General features: G+C 43.6%; 1 protein-coding gene across 1 annotated transcript in view; it reads right to left on the bottom strand.

The window, feature by feature from the left end:
* LOC148107420 (small G protein signaling modulator 1-like) overlaps positions 1 to 23,106 on the bottom strand; it is an 82,346-nt gene that overhangs the window by 25,206 nt on the left and 34,034 nt on the right. The window contains 3 exon segments of the mRNA XM_087857151.1: positions 3,138 to 3,267; positions 3,658 to 3,821; positions 4,896 to 4,963. Of these exon segments, the coding sequence (XP_087713277.1) occupies positions 3,138 to 3,267; positions 3,658 to 3,821; positions 4,896 to 4,963 (362 nt within the window).

The following is a 23,106-nucleotide window of genomic DNA, read 5'->3' as shown; positions in this document are numbered from 1 at the left end:
CCATGCCTGTATCCTACCCCTGACCTACTGAATTTAAACCTCCTGGAGATACAGCCCTTAAATCCGTATATCCAAAAAAATTTTGATAACAGCAGCCACGTTCGAGAACCAAGAGAGCATGACTGATCTCCTAACACGGACACTGGTGACTTGTGATCACATGGTCCCAGGATGCAGCACTTGGAGTGTCCCTCACCGCCTTCCCTGCCAGCTCCATGGAAACCGCCCCGTCTGCAGAGCCGCATGACAGACACAACGGTGACTCACACATTACAATTTCTATCACTAACTTCCTGGCCTCCTGGCAGTTCCAGACAGGTGCAAACATTTTATTTTCTCTAGGACAGGGCTCGGGAAACATTTTCCGTCAAGGGCCAGGCAGTAAACATTTTTAGGGTTCGTGAACCATTTGGCCGCGATCATAGCCACTCAACTTTGTCATCATCATGCAAACACAGCCATCCACAAGCTGCAAACACGTGAGCGTGGCTATGTTCCAATAACACTTTATTTATGGACACTGAAATCTGAGTTTCGTATTTTTACAGGTCACAAATATTACTCTTCTTTTGATTTTTTTCAATCATTAAAAAAATGTAAAAACCATTCTTAGCTCATGGGTCGCACTGAATGAGGTTGGCTCCGGCCCCTGGGCCCTGGTTTGCCAAGTCCTGACCTAGGAGATTGAGAAGGGTGCACATCTGTCCCACAGGCCCTGCCCCCTCAAGGATGACTGGTAATCCCTGGCCTCTTCCCTTGGGCTGCGAGGCTGGGAAGTTATGGACCCAGGGCCACTTGTCATCAGAGCTCAGTAGCTGACAGGGCCCAGCCCTAGCCACTGTTAGTGCAGAAAGCTCCTCCCCAAGCTGACTCACTGATGAGCTGGCCAAGAAAGACCAGTGAGCCCCTGTAAAATGTTCTAGAAAAGCATCCCCAGTTCTCCGCCAGTCTGAGGGAAGCATTGATCAGCTTCAGCAAGCTGTGGCCAGTATGCCTTGGCCCCGGCCCCAGCATCTCACACTCCACCAGCATCACCAGTGGACCCCTTCCCTATGGACCCCACAACACTCCAAGCTGCATTCTGCCACGTGGAGGCTGGACAGCGTGAGGGCATCCATTTGTCTCCGGCTTCCCTCGTCCTGGGGACCAAGACTCAAAAGACAGCATGGCAGAGGTGGCCAGCACCCAGCCCCAGGCATGGGAGGAGCCCAGACATTACTGGGGGGCTGCTGCTTCCGGCCCGACACGGGGAAGGTGGTGTCCCATCTGGCTCGCGCCCACTGACCGCCCCTGGCCACCACCAGCACGGACCGGCTGGTAGGAACCACCGTCCTGGCGGGGCTCGCGGAGCCGGGGGCAGGGCTGCCCAGGGGGTCAGGAGCAACTTGAGACACAAAACAAAAAGCACTAGTGAAATGAAATGTCTGAGGTGGGCAGAACCCTGAAACAGCCAAAGAACCCACTCCTCGGGGCTTGATCTCCCCCCTGCCCGGCTCTGCACAGCTCCCATGTATTGTGTTGGCTTTGAGGAAGAAAGAACGCTGATGTTTATAAAATGCCCTACTGTGTGCCGGCTGCTGTGCAGGGATTGCTTTATCAGCCTTAATGCCCCTGTGGGAGACGCATCTCTCCTCCCATTCTGCAGAGTGGAAACTGAGGCTCAGAATGGCAACACTACTGAACCATCCACGGCCCCAGCAGGTGGTAACTGGCATAACAGCTCTTTCCGACCGAGGTCCCCTTTCTCTTTCTGCTAACGACAGCTATCACTTACTGAGAGCAAATATTATTATTATTATTATCCCCTTTTACAGATTTGGGAACTGAGGCACAGATGGAAGCATCATGCCCAAGACCACCCAGTGAACAAATAGTGCAGCTGGGATTCTGACCCAGGGCATCAGACCCCAAGACCCTATTCACACTCTCCTGACCGATATCCCCCCTCAACCTCATCCATCCTCTGTCCAGACCAGCAGTTCTCAACTGGGGCAATTCTGGCCCCTCAAGGACATTTGGCGATGTCTGGCGACATTTTTTGTTGTCGCAACCTGAGAATTTGCTAGATGCTATTGGCATCTATCCAGTGGGTAGAGACCAGGGATGCTGCTTGCCATCCTATAATGGACAAGACCCCCCCTCCCAAACACACAGTTATTCATCCAATGTGTCAACCCCGCCCTAGGCCAGCTCTGTTCAATAGGAATCTTCCCTGAGCCACCAGCTTATTTTAGAAGTTTCTAGTAGCCACACTAAAAGGGGGGAAAGAAACAGATGAAATCAATTTCAACAGTATATTCTGTTTGACCTAGTGTATCCCTAATGTTACCATTTTAACATAGAGTCAATATAACATTGCTGATGAGATATTTTACATTCTTTCCTATTGTTGCTCCAAAGTCTCCAGAATGCAGGGTGTCTTTTACACTTAAGGCACATCTCTCTTCGAACTCGTTGCATTTCAAGTGCTCGGGAGCCACACGTGGCTCACGCCTACCACGCCAGATGGTACAGACAGTCTCAGCAACACAGGAGTCTGAAAATGCCCTCCTCTGACTCTGAGCCTGTCTGCACGGTTCAGAACTTGTCTTTGCCTCCTCTGTGCACACAGACCGGGTGGTGGAGACAGAGGCAGGAAGACACTGAGAGGGGGTTTAGAACCATTTATGGCCCCTCATCCCTCCCACAGGGCCAAACTCTTCTCTCTTATTACTTGAGGCAGGCATCTGCAAACTTTTTCTATAAAGGGCCAGATAGTAACTATTTTTGGCTTTGTGGACCATACGGTCTCTGTCACAACACTCCCACTCCGCTGCTGCGGTGTGAGAGCAGCCACACACAATATGGATATGAATGGGCGGGACTGTGTTCCAATAAAACTTTATTTACAAAAGTAGGCAGGGGGCCGAATTTGGACCACAGGAAGGAGTCTGCCCATTTCTGATGTAGGCACTTCTTCAGAAAGGACGTCCTTGTTCTCAAAGATTCTGAAAACCATACATGACTGCTTGTGTTAGCTCTGTGAGGCTCAGGCCCCTGGGAAAAAAACCACTTGTCCTCTAGTTCCAAACACCTGGAATCATTTTCATGATCAGCTAACATCTGGATCCAGGGGGCCCAGAGACGGGGCAGCTTACCGAATTCAGACCGCATGCCGGGGCAGATGGTCCTGAACACGTAATCTGTGGCCTCGTCGTCTTCCTTGTCTGAAGACGTGGACTCGGAACCCTGAGGGCTTCGCTTGCGCAGTTTGGGAAATACTTTGCCCTGAAAGAAGGTGTCCTATTGCACAGTCCTTGGGATACACCTGTCCCCACAATCTGCACAGCCTGAGGGTTTCAGTGGGGTGTGTATGTGCCCACAAAGCCACTTAAGGATCCATGGGCAAGAATGACCACTCCTCCGGGTGCCTGGGTGGCTCAGTCGGTTAAGCATCTGACTCTTGATTTCGGCTCAAGTCATGATCTCAGGGTCGTGAGATCCGGCCCCAAGTCTTGGGTTGGGTGCGGAGCCTACTTGGGATTCTCCCTCTCCCCCACCCCTCCCCCACCCTGCTTGCACACACACGCATGCACCTCTCTTTCAAAAAATAAAGAATGACCACTCCCCGTAGCTGACCCCCACCCCAGCCTCCCTGGGTCCCCTGTGATCACTCACCTTTCCCCGCTGAGACCAGAGTGGAGGGTCCAGCTGCCCATGAGGGAGCAGCCCATTTTCCAGGCACGAGAGGAACTGCAGGAGGTGCCCTCCCTTGGGGAAGCAGAAAGGCGGCCTCTGGATCCCGTCCTGGCTGACCAGCACCACTGTCCCGCCGCTGTCCACTGCCACCACGACCCAGCCAGAGGAGATCCAGCGGGAAGTCAGTATGAGGCATGGGTATGGGGCCCTCCCGGCATACACATCCCCCCAGGCATGTCAAACCAGACCCACAGACCTGCTCCAAGGCTCTGAGAAAGGCCTGGGCAGAAGGTCAGGGCCAGTTTTTAGCCCCCGCCAAGCCTCTTCCACCCCACCTGCCACGGTCACTGACCAGGAAGTAGAGGACATGATCCAGAAGACTATGTTTGGCCCCGATGAAGTCACCCCCCAAAGGAAATGATGCCCCTAAACATGTGATGTCCCTCTACACCCTCAATCACCCTCTACGAATCAGCCTGACCTATTTCTTCATGGAGGCTTGCAGACCTATCCCTTCTCAGGGCAGTAGTTGACTTGCTAGCACGTATTGAGCGCTTACTGTATATAGCACAGCATGTTAAAGGCAGTGTCTTACTGGAATACTCAAAATAGACCTATGAGGTATATCTCTTATTGTGTGTTTTACAAGTGATGAAACCAAGGCTCAGAGAGGCGATGTAATTTGCCCAGGGCTGCACAGTAGGGCCTGGATCTGAACCCAGATCTGTCTCACTAACTAAGCTTCATGTTTTGTGCCTTGGTGGGGCATGGATCACTTGCTTTCTACAGCAGGATGGCCTTTTGCTTGTTCTGAATGTGCCTTCTCTGAGCCTTAAAGGAGAACTCTAGTTATTAATCCCAGATCTTGAGAGCACAGGCTTTGGAATGATAAAGACCTGATTTCGAGTCCAAACTCAGGAGTTCCCGGGGTGTGTGACCTCGTGCCAAGCTGTTTAGAGCCCTGCTTGGCACATCGTAAGCGCGCAATAGGCGTGAGCAGCTAATACCATGGGTTTGGTGCTGAGCCCTTATCATATGTCACAGGATGTTCACAACAACGCCAGGAGTAGGTGCTGTTGTGATTCCGTTTTACAGATGGGGAAACTGAGGCTCAGCGAGAGGTCACTTGTTTGAGGCTGCACAGGTACTAAGGAGGTGGGGCCAGGCAGGGGAGCCAGGAGGAACACCCCAGCCCCGTGCTCCCCCATGGTCCCTACCTTGCTGATGGCAGTGCAGGTACACAATCTCCTCCAGGCAGATGGTCATGGCATAGTCCCAGTAGACGCTGGAAGGGGAGGGATGGTTAGGTCCGCAGGATGCCTGCTCACCGATTCGTGGCAAAGGGCCCAGGAGGCCACGAAACCACACCCATGGGCTCCTGCACCCTTCTCACTAGGACCCACCTGTCTCCAACATCTGTATTCCAGGCTTCCCAGAATCCATCTCCCCTTCTTTGGTCCCAGCACCCCAGTTTTCTAAGGACCACTCCTCTCTTAACCCCAGTCCATGTGGCTGAGGCGGAGTCCACCCACCCTCTATGCCAGGATTCCAGGAATGGCCATCTGACCCCAGCCTGGCCGGTCAGCATTTTCCACTGTTCCAGCCAAGTGACTGGTTTAGGGATGGCCCTGCAACCCAAGCAGAAATAATGAGGCTCGGAGAGAGAGTTAAGATGGCAGAGGAGTAGGGGGTCCCCTTTTTCAGCCGGTCCCCTGAGTCGAGCTGGATAGGTACCAGACCAGCCTAAACACCCACGGAATCAGCCTGAGACGCAGGAAGATACATCTGGATCTCTACAAATGAACATCTCTAGCACTGAGCATTGAGGTACGAAGTGGGGGAGCCGTGAATCCCCGCACAGATATTGGAAGATAAACAGAAGGGGGAGGGAGCCACCGTGCTCGGGCACCGACCGGGAAGCAGGAGCCACCTGCACGGGGGAGCGGGCGGGCTCCCGGACTGGCACCCGCAAGAGAGAGAGCAGACTGAGACCGTAAGCCTGGGAACGCGCCCGACCAGAGTGAAAACCAACGCCCCGGAGTGCTCACTGGAACCGGACTGATACCGGGAGCTCGGGAGTGTGCGCGCGTCCAAACTGAAAACCAGAGCTCTGGAGTGCACACTCAAACTAGGCTGAAACCAACAGTTTGGGAGTGCGCGTGCGCGACCAGACTGAAAACCGGTGCTCCGGAGCACCCCGGACCACACTGAAACCGAGAGCTCGGGAGCGCACGCGGGAACCGGGGCGGCTGGCGGTGTTCGAAGCACAAAGGATAGGGACTTGCCAGCCCTGGAAGCGAGGACTGGGAGAGTGGCTGTGGGGCGCACAACCCGGGACACTTCAGGGTTTTTAGCAGCACCAACAGAAACAGAGGTAAAGTGGCCAGGAGAGTTCAGTGGAGAGCGGACTGTGATCTCTCTGTTCTGAGACAGAGGCTAGGATTCAGCCACTGCTGCTCTGACTCTCAGAAGAGGCACAGAAAACCATCAGGGAAAGCTGCCAGAGAACAAAAGCCCGGAATTACCAGCTCACATTGTGCCCATCCCCATCCCCCCTCGCAGGGGACGGGGCAACTCTACCCAAACAGGGGTGCCTGAGTATCAGTGCGGCAGGCCCCTCCCCCAGAAGGCAGGCTGAAAAATCAAGAAGCCCACATTCCTAAGGTCCCTATAAAACAAAAGCACGCTGCCTGGGTCCTGGTCAATAATTTGGGCTCTGGGCATCCCGGCTACCTCTCCTCATCAGAATGACGAGAAGGAGAAATACCCCCCAGCAAAGAAAAGACCATGAGTCTGTGGCCTCTGCCACAGAACTGATATTTATGGATATAACCAAATTGTGAGAAATGGAGTTCAGAGTAACAATGGTCAAGATGATGTGTAGACTTGAAGAAAATATTAACGAGAATATAGAATCTCTAAGGGCGGAAATGAGAGCGAATCTGGCAGAAATTAAAAATGCTATGAATCAAATGCAGTCTAAACTAGAGGCTCTGACGGCTAGGGTGAATGAGGCAGAAGAAGGAATTAGTGAAATGGAGGATGGGATGGTAGAAGGGAAAGTTAAAATGAAACTTGGCTCAAAAAAATCCAATCTCAAGAATGTAGGTTACGGGAGATTACTGACTCAATGAAACGTTCCAATGTCAGAATCATCAGCATCCCCGAAGGGGTGGAAAAAGAGAGAGGTCTAGAAGAGATATTTGAACAAATTGTAGCTGAAAACTTCCCTAATCTAGCAAAGGATTCAAGCATTCGTGTTCAAGAGGCAGAGAGGACCCGTCCCAAATTCAACCACGACAAACCTACGCCACGCCCGTCATGTCATAGTGCATTTCGTAACTATTAGATTGAAGGATGCAGTATTGAAAGCGGCCAGGGCAAAGAAATTTCTCACATACAAAGGCAAAAATATCAGGATTACGTCAGACTTGTCTACACAGACCTGGAATGAGAGAAAGGGTTGGGGGGGGGGCATTTTTAAAGCTCTTTCAGAGAAAAACATGCAGCCAAGGATCCTTTATCCAGCAAGGCTGTCATTCAGAATTGATGGACAGATAAGGACCTTCCAGAATCGCCAGACACTGACCAATTTCATAACCACGAAACCAGCCCTACAGGAGATATTAAGGGGGGGTTCTATAAAAGTAAAAAGGCCCAAGAGTGATACAGAACAGAAAGCGACAATCTATAGAAACAAAGACTTTACAGGCAACATGACCTCATTAAAATCATATTTCTCAGTAATCATTCTCAATGTGAATGGCCTAAATGCTCCCATAAATGCCACAGGGTTGCAGATTGGATAAAAAGACATGACCCATCCATTTGCTGTCTACAAGAGACTCATTTTGAACCTAAAGATACATCCAGACTGAAAGTGAAGGGATGGAAAACCATTTTTCATGCCAGTGGACCTCAAAAGAAAGCTGGGGTAGCAATTCTCAGATCAGACAGATTGGATTTTACTAAAGACTGTAGTTAGAGACACAGTAGGACACTATATTATTCTTAAAGGATGTATCCAACAAGTGGATATGACAATTATAAATGTCTATACCCCCAACAGGGGAGCAGCAAGATACACAAGCCAACTCTTAACCAGAATAAAGAGACATATAGATAAAAATATGTTAATAGTAGGGGACCTCAACACTCTGCTCACAGACAGATCACCTAAGCAGAAAATCAACAAAGAAACAAGGCTTTGAATGAGATACTAGACCAGATGGACCTCATAGATATATATATATATATAGAACACTACACCCCAGAACAAAAGAATACTCATTCTTTTCGAATGCACATGGAACTTTCTCCAGAATAGACCATATACTGGGTCACAAAACAGGTCTCAACCGATACCAAAAGACTGAAATTATTCCCTGCATATTCTCAGACCACATGCTTTGAAATTGGAACTCAATCAAAAGGAAAAATTTGGAAGAAACTCAAATACTTGGAAACTAAGAACCATCCTGCTCAAGAATGATTCGATAAACCAGGAAATCAAAAATCAATTTAAACAATTTATGGAGAATAACAAAAATGAAAACACAATGGTCCAAAACCTACGGGACACTGCAAAGGCAGCCCTAAGGGGGAAATACATAGCCATCCCGGCCTCACTCAAAAGAATAGAAAAATCTAAAATGCAGTTTTTATATTCTGACCTCAAGAAGCTGGAACAGGAACAGAAGAACAGGCCTAACCCATGCACGAGAAAGCAGTTCAAGATTAGAGCAGAGATCAATGAATTAGAAACAAAGAGCACAGTAGTTCAGATCAACAGAATTAGAAGCTGGTTCTTTGAAAGAATAAATAAGATCAATAAGCCACTGGCAAGACTTATTCAAAAGAATAGAGAAAGGACCCAAATTAATAAAATTATGAATGAAAAGGGAGAGGTCACAACTAACACCAATGAAATAGGAAGGATCATTAGAAACTTTTATCAACAGCTTTATGCCAATAAATTAAACAACCTGGCAGAAATAGATGCCTTCCTGGAAACCTATAAACTACCAAAACTGAAACTGGAAGAAATTGATTTTTTAAACAGACCAATTAATTATAAGAGATTGAAGCAGTGATCAAAAATCTCCCGAAAAACAAGACTCCAGGGCCTGATGGATTCCCCAGGCAATTCTACCAAACATTCAAAGAAGAAATAATACCTATTCTCCTGAAGCTGTTTCAAAAAACTAGATACAGAAGGAAAACTAGCAAACTCATTCTATGAGGCCAGTATTACTTTGCCTGATCCCCAAACCAGGCAAAGACCCCCTCAAAAAGGAGAATTACAGACCGATTTCCCTGATGAATATGGACGCCAAAATTCTCAACAAGATCCTAGCTAATAGGATCCAACAGTACATTAAAAGGATTATCCATCATGACCAAGTGGGATTCATCCCTGGGATGCAAGGGTGGTTCAACATTCGCAAATCGATCAGTGTAACAGATCATATCAACAAGAGTCAAGAACCATACAATCCTCTCAATAGATGCAGAAAAAGCATTTGACAAAATACAGCATCGTTTCCTGATTAAAACACTTCAGAGTGTAGGGATAGAGGGTACATTCCTCAATTTCATAAAAACCATCTATGAAAAGCCTACAGCAAATATCATTCGCAATGGGGAAAAGCTGGAAGCCTTTCCCTTAAGATCAGGAACACGACAAGGATGCCCACTCTCGCTACTATTATTCAACATAGTACTAGAAGTCCTTGCAACAGCAATCAGACAACAAAAAGGGATCAAAGATATCCAAATCGGCAAAGAAGAAGTCAAACTGTCTCTCTTCGCAGATGACATGATACTCTATATATGGAAAACCCAAAGAATTCACCCCCAAACTACTAGAAGTTATAGAGCAATTCAGTAATGTGGTGGGATACAAAATCAATGCTCAGAAACCAGTTGCATTTCTATACACGAACAATGAGACTGAAGAAAGAGAAATCAGGGAATCCATTCCACTTACGATAGCACCAAAAACCATACATTATCTCGGAATTAACTTAACCAGAGAAGTAAAGGATCTGTATTCTAGAAACTACAATCACTCTTGAAAGACATTGAAGAAGACACAAAAAGATGGAAAAACATTCCATGCTCGTGGATCGGAAGAATTAACATAGTCAAAATGTCTATGCTACCCAGAACAATCTACACTTTCAATGCCATCCTGATCAAAATACCAATGACATTTTACAAAGAACTGGAACAAACAGCCCTTAAATTTGTGTGGAACCAGAAAAGGCCCAGAATCGCCAAGGAACTGTTGAAAAGGAAAAACAAAGCTGGGGGAATCACAAGGCCAGATTTCGAGCTGTACTACAAAGCTGTGATCACAAAGACAATATGGTACTGGCACAAAAACAGACACACAGACCAATGGAACAGGATAGAGAACCCAGAAATGGACCCTCGGCTCTTTGGGCAACTAATCTTTGACAAAGCAGGAAAAAACATCCAGTGGAAAAAAGACAGTCTCTTCAATAAATGGTGCTGGGAAAATTGGACAGCTACAGGCAAAAGAATGAAACTTGACCACTCTCTCACACCATACAAAAAGATAAACTCCAAATGGATGAAAGACCTCGATGTGAGACAGGATTCCATCAAAATCCTAGAGGAGAACATAGGCAGCAACCTGTAGGACATCGGCCACAGCAACATTTTTCATGATACATCTCCAAAGGCAAGAGAAACAAAAGAAAAAAATGAACTTGTGGGGCTTCATCAAGATAAAAAGCTTCTGCACAGCCAAGGAAACAGTCAAAAAAACTAAGAGGCAGCCCACGGAATGGGAGAAGATATTTGCAAATGACACTACAGATAAAAGACTGGTACCCAAGATCTACAAAGAACTGCTCAAACTCAATACACGAGAAACAAATAAACAAATCAAAAAATGGGCAGAAGATATGAACAGACACTTTTCCAATGAAGACATACAAATGGCTAACAGACACATGAAAAAATGTTCAAAATCATTAGCCATCAGAGAAATTCAAATCAAAACCACACTGAGATAGCACCTTCCGCCAGTTGGAATGGCAAAAATTGACAAGGCAGGAAACAACAATCGTTGGAGAGGATGTGGAGAAAGGGGATCCCTCCTACGTTGTTGGTGGGAATGCAAGTTGGTACAGCCACTCTGGAAAACAGTGTGGAGGTCCCTTAAAAAGTTAAAAATTGAGCTACCCTATGACCCAGCCATTGCACTACTGGGTATTTACCCCAAAGATACAGACGTAGTGAAGAGAAGGGCCATTAAGCACCCCAATGTTCATAGCAGCATTGTCCACAATAGCTAAATCGTGGAAGGAGCCAAGATGCCCTTCAACAGATGACTGGATTAAGAAGATGTGGTCCATATATACAATGGAATATTACTCAGCCATTAAAAAGAACGATTTCTCAACATTTGCTACAATATGGATTGGACTGGAGGCGATAATGCTAAGCGAAATAAGTCAAGCAGAGAAAGACAATTATCATATGGTTTCACTCATTTATGGAACATAAGAAATAGGAAGATTGGTAGGAAAAGAAGGGGAAGAAGAAAGGGGGGGTAAACAGAAGGGGGAATGAACCATGAGAGACTATGGACTCTGGGAAGCAAACTGAGGACTTCAGAGGGGAGGGGGGTCCGGGAATGGGATAGACTGGTGATGGGTAGTAAGGAGGGCACATATTGCATGGTGCACTGGGTGTTGTTCGCAAGTAATGAATCATGGAACTTTACATCGAAAACTAGGGATGTACTGTATGGTGACTAACATAATAAAAAAAATAAAATAAAAAAATGGATAGCAAAAAAGAAAAAATTAAAAGTAATTTGAAAATAAAAAACAAGATTAAATTTTAGTTTCAACATAATCAATACAAATGAGTTGAACTAATCAATTAAAACACAGACATCAATTTGGAATAAAAATTTAAAAAAATAAATTTCTTTATATTAATTATATTAATTCATTATTACTTAAACTGATTAAAACCACATTTTACATATATTCTAGGCAATAATATATATACATGCATGTATATACATATGTATGTATGTATATTATGTGCATATACATACATATGTTTGTATACACATATATACTATATACATATGAAAGGTATTTGAAATGAAACCATCATTTCCCTGACTGTAGCATCAAAAATGTGGCAGTAAGAATCCAATAAATGACATTTCTATCAATAAAATAGCTTATAATTACAAAATTCCTTGATTATACATTTTGTCCCAGACCCTGCTAAATATGTGTATGGGATATTTATTCATGCTACAGATCTTATTAAATATGTGTATAAGATATTCATAGACCCTACTAAATATGTGGATGAGATTCCAGTTCATTCATATAAATTATTCTTTTCCACTGAAATAAGATTCTTGACAAAGTTATTTAATAAGACTCTCTGCATTTTGATTGACTATTGCTGTGTAACAAACTGCTCCAATAATTAATGGCTTATAACAGCAACGATTTATTATTTCTCCTGATTTTGTGGGTTGAATGAGTCCATCTTGGCCATTCCGCTTATATGGAGATGACTGAGCTTACTAGGTTGCTTTCAGATGGTGGTTTGGCTAGGCTAGAAAGTCCAGATAAATCCTGTACACTTCTCTCTGTCTACACGCGCTGCCTGCCTATAGACAGCTTGGACTTCTTTACACTGTAACTATAATACAAGAGAACAGCACAATTTGCAAGTGTTTATAAAATTTCTATTTGTGTGGTGCTTACAATCGTTAAATTGTCTAAAGAAAGTCACAAGGTCAGGCGTAGAGTCAATGTATGAGGGGACCGCACAAGACATAAATACAGGGAGTGGTTCACTGGGGAATAGTTAATAGTAACAACACTATTTTCACCGTGGTACCACCTCACTCAAACAATCAAAATCTAATTAATTGTGTCTCCATGTTTAAAGGCACCTTTGTCTTTGAACCTTTGCTTCTAAAATAGCATCTGCAACGTAACCCAGTTACGTGAAAATTTAGTATTCTGAGTCACTTTCTAATCGCTCCCCCATATATGAGAAACCTAGAAAACATGTTCTTTCCCAAATTATGTTTAAAGTTATGATACGATTTTTGCAATGTGAGAAGTGACCTATGGGACCAGATGACACAGGTTCAAATCCCAACTGTCGTTTAAAATAACTTCATGACCTCAGGCAAGGTATTTAAAACTCTTCTATAAGAATCCAATTTCTCGTTTGTGAAACCAGAGTTAATATACATATGGTTATGAAAACAATGCTTTGTGACACGTTTTGTTTAACAATGAAAATAAGGATGAGAACGAGTATGTTAATAATGATGAAGACGACATTATTGTTAAATGATGATAAGGGGCGTAAACCCAAACCAAAACTTCCTTTCGTTCAAAACTGCCAGCAACGACTGGGAAGTTAAGAGCATTGCTCTAGTCTCACAGTGAATTTTTTTTTTAAGACTTCATTTATTTATTTATTTATTTATTTATTTGACAGAGATAGAGACAGCCAGTGAGAGAGGGAACACAAGCAGGGGGAGTGGGAGAGGAAGAAGCAGGCTCATAGCGGAGGAGCCTGACGTGGGGCTCGATCCCACAACGCCGGGATCACGCCCTGAGCCGAAGGCAGACACTTAACCGCTGTGCCACCCAGGCGCCCCTCACAGTGAATTTTTAGTAAGTTTAACATTGCATATATTTATGCCATCAATTAATATCATGTAAGCCTACTGCACATTACATATGGATTTCAAACTCATTTTCAGCTCTTCTTTTGCTTTATTTACTAAATATTTAGTTGGTACTGAAGTTCTGCAGCTACGGGTCTGCCCATCCTTTTTTCCTGAACATAAATGGTAATATTTCTCCACTGGAATTATTTTGCTTTTCAGTGGAAAACAGGCAATTTAAATGTAAACATCTCTAGGGATTTTTCAGACTGCACAGGATTATTCTGTACACTGCTTACCAGAGAGAGCCATTTAATACCCCGTAACAGAGAGCAGTCCCTGAGTCTGTATCTCGAGGTAATGTGAGCAACTTTGCTTCATTCAGTTCCAGACTAAGGATGCACTTCACGGCAGAGATATGGAAATACTCTCAGGACAAATCTGCTCGCGTGGTAGGTCTAACATCCCACTGAAAATATTAACTTGAAAATGCAAATTTAAAACTATCTGCAGAATGGATTTTTATTTCTCAGATTTGAGAGATATCAAATCATATAAAAATATCATATTTTAAATCCCAACAATTTCGTCTTAAGAAAGCATACCACCAATTTCCATTTGTGAATTCATCTATGTAAGGGATTTTTTTATAGGTAAAAGATGATGATTTTCATTTTGTTTTAAGTGGCATTCAACAATTATTATTGAATAAATCACTCAAATACTAAACTAGACTCCTAAATACACAAAGAACCAAAAACTTTTCTTTTCTACATCTATTCTTGATTTCTTCTTTGGATTTACTAATAAAGTGTATTAAACTACATTAATGACAATTTAAAGAAAGTAGAAAAAAGTAAAACTTGCCAGGTTTTCAAGAATATACTGACGTCGAGGATTCAACTGACATTTTGGATAAGGTTCTGAAAAAGTGACATATGAGCCCCAATGAGTAACTCAACGATGCGGATTTTCATACTGAGGAATGAGCAAAAATACCTTAGAAATCACCACACTGAATTAGACTAAAAGTGACACATTTTATCAAGGGTCACACATTTTACTGATGAGTTATGATTATTTCATTCAACTTTAAAACGTAACCCACTTCCTTCACTGAAGAGCTCCAACACATATTTACAGCATTTCACCTGTGGTTTATTTTGCAGATAACATTTTCATGTATCAGTAAGCTTAACGGTGGGGTATTTTTCTTCACACACTTCTACTTGGATGACTGCAACTGAAATGCTGTAAAGCATTAGGGTCAACCCTAAGGACCTGTATACATGTGACCATTTTTAAACAAAAACATGGAAATTCCAAATATCTTCATTGATAATCTGTGGCTACGAAGGATTGCTTCTAGTCTTAGGAGTATTGTTTTGAATTCCAGAAATAGAAGTTGATCGATTTTTTCAGCTTCAATAACTGATTCAAATATGGTCAATATAATCCACAGTTATTAGGTTTCTAGGCTTGACCGAGAGTTTGAGCAAGCTGGAACCCTTATGTTGCCTTAGTATCTAGTTTTCTTAATCGAACACTCTAACAATCAGGCCAGCTGTCTTTTGAAGAGATGACCTGGCGAACGTTACAGTAGTCTTAGCAGGGAAAAGATAAGCAAGGCTTCTTTTAACTTATTTCTGGAGCAATGACAACTATAATGAGGACTTTCATATACTTACTTTTAAGTACAAATCATTCACGATCACAGGGACATTGAGGATGGTTACCTTTGCAGGTCAATTTGTTGATGTAACATTAATGCCATTTAGTCACTGCGGATTTAAGTACCTTCGAATTAACCACTAATAGTTGCGAACTTCTGTGTACTTCCTCTTACAAACCCCCTGGCACAGCCTCCAACAACTTCCCACGCATTTCACAGTTTATTCTTAGTGAGAAGTGCTTCTTTCCTTCTGAACTCTCACGTTACGGGCTAAGGAAAATGAGTGTAGTTTTCTTTTCATTGCGGTCTATATCTAAGTACTTCTCACCAGGAGAGCTTCAGAATTTTGCTGTAAGCTAAATGCATGTTTCTCTAAATGGTAGCTTTGACCTGTGAAACGTGAAATGGTTCTTTTAATGGAAAAATTCCCAAATAGCTAAGGGTTGGATAGTTCACTAAATAATTCTTAAAACAAAACTATGATAATTTATACATTCTTTTAATATGTTATATATATATTTTTAAGATTTTATTTATTTATTTGACAGAGAGAGACAGCCAGCGAGAGAGGGAACACAAGCAGGGGGACTGGGAGAGGAAGAAGCAGGCTCCCAGCGGAGGAGCCTGATGCGGGGCTCGATCCCATAACACCAGGATCACGCCCTGAGCCAAAGGCAGACGCTTAACGACTGAGCCACCCAGGCGCCCCAATATGCTATATATTTTAATATATGATATGTTTACCATAGTGATCATTATATTTTCTATAGCAACTATACCAAAGAGGTGGATTCAAAATTTCCAAGGCTCTTGGCTTAGATCGGAACTCAAACATGAAAGGAATTCTTCCAGAGTCAAACCATTTCTGAATCTGTGAGCTTCCAAAAAGACCTCCCTGAAGCTATCGCGCAAATGGAAAAAAAGCTGGAGCTGCAATCCTCACGTCACCCAACGTGAACTGGGTACTGGCCTCTCCCAAGGTGTCTACGGTTCTTCTGAAATACTCTGCAGTATTCTATACACAGTCAACTCTTTGACTCAAGCAGGCATCGGTCTTCTTTAGGAGAGGCTCACAGGCCCACAAGATAGTCATTCAGGATTCTGTCCTCAGGGGACTCCTGTTTTCAGATTCTATGATAGTCTGTGTGATAGGGCCAGAAATGGCGGGCTACTGGTCACAAATGGCTGTGTGTCCATGACCGGAGACGAGGCTGGAGAGGATGGACTGTGTGGCATTCTATCAAGCCAGAGGGAAGGAAGCCAGCCTTTATGAAGTGCCTACTCTCTCTATGTATTTTCCACACATTCTGTATCTTACATAATCCTCACAGCACATGAGCCACTGGAAAGTAGCAGGTACTCGGAGAACGTGTACTTCCTCAGAGCAGTAAGTTCGTCAGAGTGAGTAGGGATTCAAATTCCAGTTGGCCTGGGGCGCCTGGGTGGCACAGCGGTTAAGCGTCTGCCTTCGGCTCAGGGCGTGATCCCGGCGTTATGGGATCGAGCCCCACATCAGGCTCCTCCGCTAGGAGCCTGCTTCTTCCTCTCCCACTCCCCCTGCTTGTGTTCCCTCTCTCACTGGCTGTCTCTCTCTCTGTCGAATAAATAAAATCTTAAAAAAAAAAAAAATTCCAGTTGGCCTGACTCAAAACACCCATGTTAGTCAGTCAGTTATGTGTGAGTTTATTATTTATTTTTACCTCTTCAGATCCCAGACTGATCTGAGCCAGTGAGCGAGTGCTACTTCAAGAGCACAGAAACAGAGAATAGAAGTCCCCTCACCCAGAGACCCCTGGGAATTCACATATTTTCTATGACAATTTTTGCAAGACCAGGCCATTTCCAGCCATAAGAACTTTGACACTTTGATACTAGAGTTTAGTCTGGACCTTTGAAGATGGGTTCAGAGCTAACCAACATTAACTACTTAATAATCTACCCTGCTCTGCAAACAAGGGCACCTGATTGCCAGCCCAGCGTACTCTCAGGCAGGCTCCGGCCTAGCAAAATTTCAGGTAATGATCGCCATACTGCCCGCGGTACCAGGAAGTGTGCTAATCATATTCCCAACTTCTCACTTGGCTTAGAGCCTTGTATGACTTCATAAAGGCCAAGAGTAACAAAAGTTAGTAGACCTGAACTTCAAAGTTCCAAGCCACAAGAAGCTACCCTCCAAAACTTCACTCTTGCGTCTGCCTTGACAATTCTGATTTTAAGCGTGGTTTGGCCACTGGCACTAACCACAGTCTGCAGGACTGGAAGTAGTTACCATGTCGGCTTACCATGTGGCACTGAGTAAATCAACATCTGTACCTTGTTCTTCTTCACTCATGCAGAACAGGACTTATTTTTTTGAAAGGCATACCCTATTAGTGAAGCTGTTAGACTAAGAAATAATCGTATGTAACTGTTCTGTTTTGTTAGCCAAATATTTTATGTAATGTGAGACCAAGTCTTTTTTTTTTTTTTTTAGATTTTTTTAAAGATTTTATTTATTTATTCGACAGAAATAGAGACAGCCAGCGAGAGAGGGAACACAAGCAGGGGGAGTGGGAGAGGAAGAAGCAGGCTCCCACCGGAGGAGCCTGATGTGGGGCTCGATCCCATAACGCCGGGATCACGCCCTAAGCCGAAGGCAGACGCTTAACCGCTGTGCCACCCAGGCGCCCCAACGACACCAAGTCTTATGTATTCCACGGGACTGTCCATTACCTTAACAAAAAAAGACCATGACCTCACACCTACTGTCTCTGAACAGATAGAGGGGTCAAAGCCAGAGACTAATGGTTTATCAGCCATAAAATAGTCATCTAGGGCCTTAGGACAGCCGATAGGTTAGAATTAGTGAGATGTGATTCTGCGAGTTTTTAGTTTTAGGGTTATAAAGAGATGAGACTGGTGTAAACATGAAGATTCCATTTTGCCCTTAAGTGAAGAACAATCTTGGAATTGGTTTTTGATTGTGAACAGAGACAGAGTGTGTCATAAGTAATTCACCCAACCATAGAAAGCAAAGTATACAAAATTACAGACTGTCCTCAAGTACACAGGGACACATAAGGTTAGATTTCTGCTAGAATATGCAAGAGTCAGTGTAAGTTTGAGAGATGGGGTCGAAGACCTAACTGCTGAACCCAGACAAGACATCCTGTGTGATTTGGGGCAAACCACCAAAATACTCTGTTTCATTTGCTAGACCCCTAACACAGAGGTGACAACAGCTACTGCCTTTAGGTCACACATTACATGAATAATCATAGGATCCTTAAGTCCAATTTATTTATTTGTTCAAATTGGTAACGAATCCACATCAGACAAACTTTAAAAGACGCAAAAGTACTCAATAAGAGCTCTCTACTTCTGACACCCAATCCACCATCCCCTTCCAAGAAACGACTGATGGGACAATTTCTTACGTACAGTTTCAGAAATGGTCTGGCATTTACAAGCGCACGCAAACACATACCTTTCTCTGCCTACTGCATTCAGTGCCTTGAACAGTGCTGGACACAGTGGGTAAGGCACAAATATTCATTTAACAGAATTAGTACTATAGGTACTTTTTGCATCTTGCCCTTGCATTCAGATATATCTTGGAAATAGCTGCCTCACTCTTTTCCTTTCCAAAATTCTTCTTTTGGTGTAATATACATACAGGAAATGCACGTGCCACACATGCACAGTGCACTAGGTTTTCATAAACTGAATCACCTAGCTATGCGGCACCCTGATCAAGAAAGGACATTACCAACAGCCTAAATGCTCTGCTCATCCTCACTGCCAGCACACCTTTCACCCTGCACACACCTAGAGTAACCGCTACCCTGACTTCTAAAAACCAATTAGTTTCTCCTGTATTCGTATTTATAGAAATTCAATAATACAATGGGTACCCTTTTCTGTTCACCTTCTTTCCCATAGCCTTTTGTCGGATTAAACTGTATTTTTGTGAGGACATGTAAATCCTTCATTCTCACTGCCCTATGGTATTTCATTGAGTGGAGACACCATCATTGATACATATGTTCAACTGCCAACGGGTATGTGTGTAGTTCCCAATTTGGGGCTATTTTATTTAGTGTACTTGAACATTCTGCACAAACTTGTCATTCCCCTAACAGTGAAACTGCTGAGGCACAGAGGAGGTCCACGCCTAACTTTCCTAGGAACTACTGAACTGCTTTCCAAAATGGTTGTACCGATCGATGTACGCTTCCACGACACGTGAGACTTCCTACAGCCATATGTCCTCACCAATAGCCGGAATGATTCCATGGTTTGGTTTTGTTTAGAGATTTTAGTTATTTATTCGTCAGAGAGAGAGAGAGAGAGAGCACCAGCAGGAGGGAAGGGTAGAGGGAGAGGGAGAAGTAGACTCCCTGCTGAGCAAGAAGCCCGACGCAGCACTCGATTCAGGACCCTGGGATCATGAGCTGAGCCGCAGGCAGATGCTGAACTGACTGAGCCAGCCAGGTGCCCTCCATGGTTTTGTTTGTTCTGTTTAGCTCTTCTGGTGGGGCTGCCATTGTGTTTACAACTCCACGATGACAAATGGAAAGCAGCCACCTTCCAAAGGTTTACTGGACATTTGGATTATCATCTTTTATGATAATCTATTCAAGTCTTTTGCCCATTTTTCTATTGGGTTATTCTTTTCTCTTACTGATTTCTAGCTCTTTACATGTTGGCAATATGATCCGTTGGTCAGACACGTGTACTGGGAATGTCTTCTTCCTTCTGTGGGTTGCCATTTTAATCTCTCAAGGGTGTCTTTCTGTGAACAGAAGTTCTTAATTTTAATAGACTTGGTATAATTTTTTTTTCCTAAGTTAGTGTATTTTGTGTCCCTTTTTAGAATCTCTGCCTATTCCAAGGTCAAGATGTTCTCTTATGCTCTCTGCTTTTTTTTTTTTAAAGATGTATTTATTTATTCTTAGAGAAAGAGAGAAAGCGGGGGAGGGGCAGAGGGAGAGAAAGAATCTCAAGCAGGGTCCCCGCTTAGCACAGAGCCGGGCACAGGGCTCAATCTCACAACCCTGAGATCATGACCTGAGCCAAAATCAAGAGTCAGATGCTTGACTAAGCCACCCAGACACCCCTATTGTGCTCTCTTTTGAAAGTCTCCACCTTTCAGACCTTTGGAATCATTTTTTATGGCATGAAGTAGGGGTCCAGTGATCAATTCTTTTGGCATGAGGCAAGGGTCCAGCACATTTTTTCAATATACACAACCAATTGACCCGGCACCATTTTTTGAAGAGATCATCCTTAAACCACCAAATGCCAGTATCATCAGTATCATCTTTAGCAGACACTTTGTCTGTCTGAGCCTGATATTTACATGCATGTGCCATAAATTACTAAACCCATCCCCCACTGACTCACATACATTTTCACATTTTTTTATGAAAATGCTCTAATGAATACACTTGTCCATATATCATTCCCCACATGTGTTACTGTATCTTCAGGATAAACTCACAGAAGTGGAATTGGTAAGTCAAAAGGTATATGCATTTTAAATCAATATTTGATAGAGGTTATACCAATTTTATTTTATTTTATTTTTTTTTAAAGATTTTTTTTTAAGATTTTATTTATTTATTTGACAGAGATAGAGACTGCCAGTGAGAGAGGGAACACAAGCAGGGGGAGTGGGAGAGGAAGAAGCAGGCTCCCAGTGGAGGAGCCTGATGTGGGGCTCGATCCCGTAACGCCGGGATCACGCCCTGAGCCGAAGGCAGACGCCCAACCACTGTGCCACCCAGGCGCCCCAAGGTTATACCAATTTTAATTGGATCTTTCAGACCACAATGATACGGCACATACAGTATTCTTATAAGACACGGCACATTAGAATTACGCTTATACCAAAGTTCCCAACATTTTCTGAGCCTTTGGATTCCTTTTTCAAAGACAATAAATGTGTAACTATGCTTCGAGTACCCACTGATTGAGAAAAGATATACAAGCATGGAAGTTCATAGAAACTGTGCCTCACAATCCTGTGAGATGGAAAAACTAAAATGAATCACGCTGTCATGATGTGGGGGGCAAGCCTTCTCTGTTTATTTGCTTCTGTTCATAAGGGAGCTCAAAGCCTGGCTGGAGAGCTCAGAAACCAGGTAGACGGACGCCAGCCCTGTTCTAGGAGGAGTGTGTTCCAATACGAAGTCCACAGTAGCTCTCGGCCTGAGATGAGGGAGCATATCCTCCCAGTATCGAACTGCCCACTGCCCCTTCCCATCAGAACAGTGCAGGAGGACTGGCATCCCCCACGACAGCAGGGAGCCTTGCTCAGACTTCTCCTAGCTTAAGTGTTCTGAATAAAGCATCACTATTTTGCTCAAAATACAGGTCTAAAAAAAGACCAACGTTCTCTCACTTCCAGGTCAATATTATAATCCTTTATGATCGATACATGACCTCTCCTTCACCCATCAACACTCGTTAAACCATAGTAACATTCATTCTCAAACATGCCTGTAAAGTTGTAAGACTGTCACACTACTTATTAATTTTGCGACTGACATTATTTCAATACCATGGTGCTGGGCGACTGACATTATGTCAATACCATGGACCAAAGACCACTGGGCCCATAGCAGGCCTGAAACATGACCACCATGGAACCCACAGCGTGACTTCTACTTTGCAGGCTCAAACCTTCAAAACATCCTTCCTTCCCAGAACTCTTAAAAAGGGGAAGGTGAACAGCAAAGAAAACCGTCAACAAAACGGAAAGGCAGCCTACCAAATGAAAGAAAATATCTGCAAATCACCTATCTGATAAGGAGTTATCCAATATAGAAAGAAATCATAAACTCAGTAGCAAAAAAAAAAATCCAAATTAGAAATGGGAAGAAGATATGAACAGACATTTTTCCAAAGACACATGCCCCAGAGACACATGAAAAGATGTCCAATGTCACGAATCATCAGGGAAACACAAATCAAAACCACAATGAGATATCACCGCAAATCTTTTAGAACGTTATTATTAAAAAGACAAGAAGCAAGTATTAGTGAGGATATGGAGCAAAGGAAAGTCTTGTGTCAGTTGATGGGAATGTAAATTAGTGCAGCTAGTATGGAAAACAGTATGGAGTTTCCTCAAAAATTAAAAATAGAACTACCATCTAATCCATCAATCCCCCTTCTGGGTATTTATTCAAAGGAACACTAACTTGAAAAGATAGCTGCACCTCCATGTTTCATGCATCATTATTTAAAATAGCCAAGATTTGGAAACAAGCTAAGCGTCCACTGATGGATGAATGGATAAAGAAAATGTGATACAGACACACCGGAATATTATTCACCCATAAAAAAGAAGAAAATCCTGCCATTTGCAGGATTATGCTAAGTGAAAGAAGACAGAGAGAGAAAGACAAATATTGTCTGATATCACTTACATGTGGATTGTAAGCAAAAAAAAAAAACCCCAAAAATGGAACTCATAGATAGAACAGATTGGTGGCTGCCAGAGGTGGGGGATGGGTGGCGATCGAAAGGTACAAATTTCCAATTCTAAAATAAGTAAGTCCTGGGGATGTAATGTACAGCCTAGTGACTACAGTTAATAATACTGTACTGTCTATTTGAAAGTTGAAATTAGCCTTTAAAAGTCCAATTCTAAAATAAGTAAGTCCTGGGGATGTAGTGTACAGCCTAATGACTACAGTTAATAATACTGTACTGTCTATTTGAAAGTTGAAATTAGCCTTTAAAAGTCCTCATCACGGGGCGCTTGGGTGCCGCAGTTGGTTACCCGTGCAACTCTTGGTTTCAGCTCAGGCTGTGATCTCAGGATCACGGGATCGAGCCACATCGGGCTCCATGCTTAGTGTGGAGTCGGCTTGAGACTCTCTCTCTCCCTCTGCCTTTCCCTCTGCCCCTCCTACTCATGCTATTTCTCTCTAAAATAAATAAATAAATCTTAAAAAAAAAAAAAAGGTCTCCATCACCAGGAAAACTTTATAACGATGTGTGCTTATGGATGTTAACTAGACTTAACGTGGTGATCATTTCACATTCTAGACACTTGACACTGTACAAG

This window comes from Ursus americanus, chromosome 30, assembly GCF_024610735.1.
Source record: "Ursus americanus isolate L20-20 chromosome 30, mUrsAme1.1.p, whole genome shotgun sequence".
In the NCBI taxonomy this organism is placed as follows: domain Eukaryota; kingdom Metazoa; phylum Chordata; class Mammalia; order Carnivora; family Ursidae; genus Ursus; species Ursus americanus.
The sequence above is the reverse complement of the archived record's forward strand: the minus strand, read 5'-3'. Positions and strand labels throughout refer to the sequence as shown.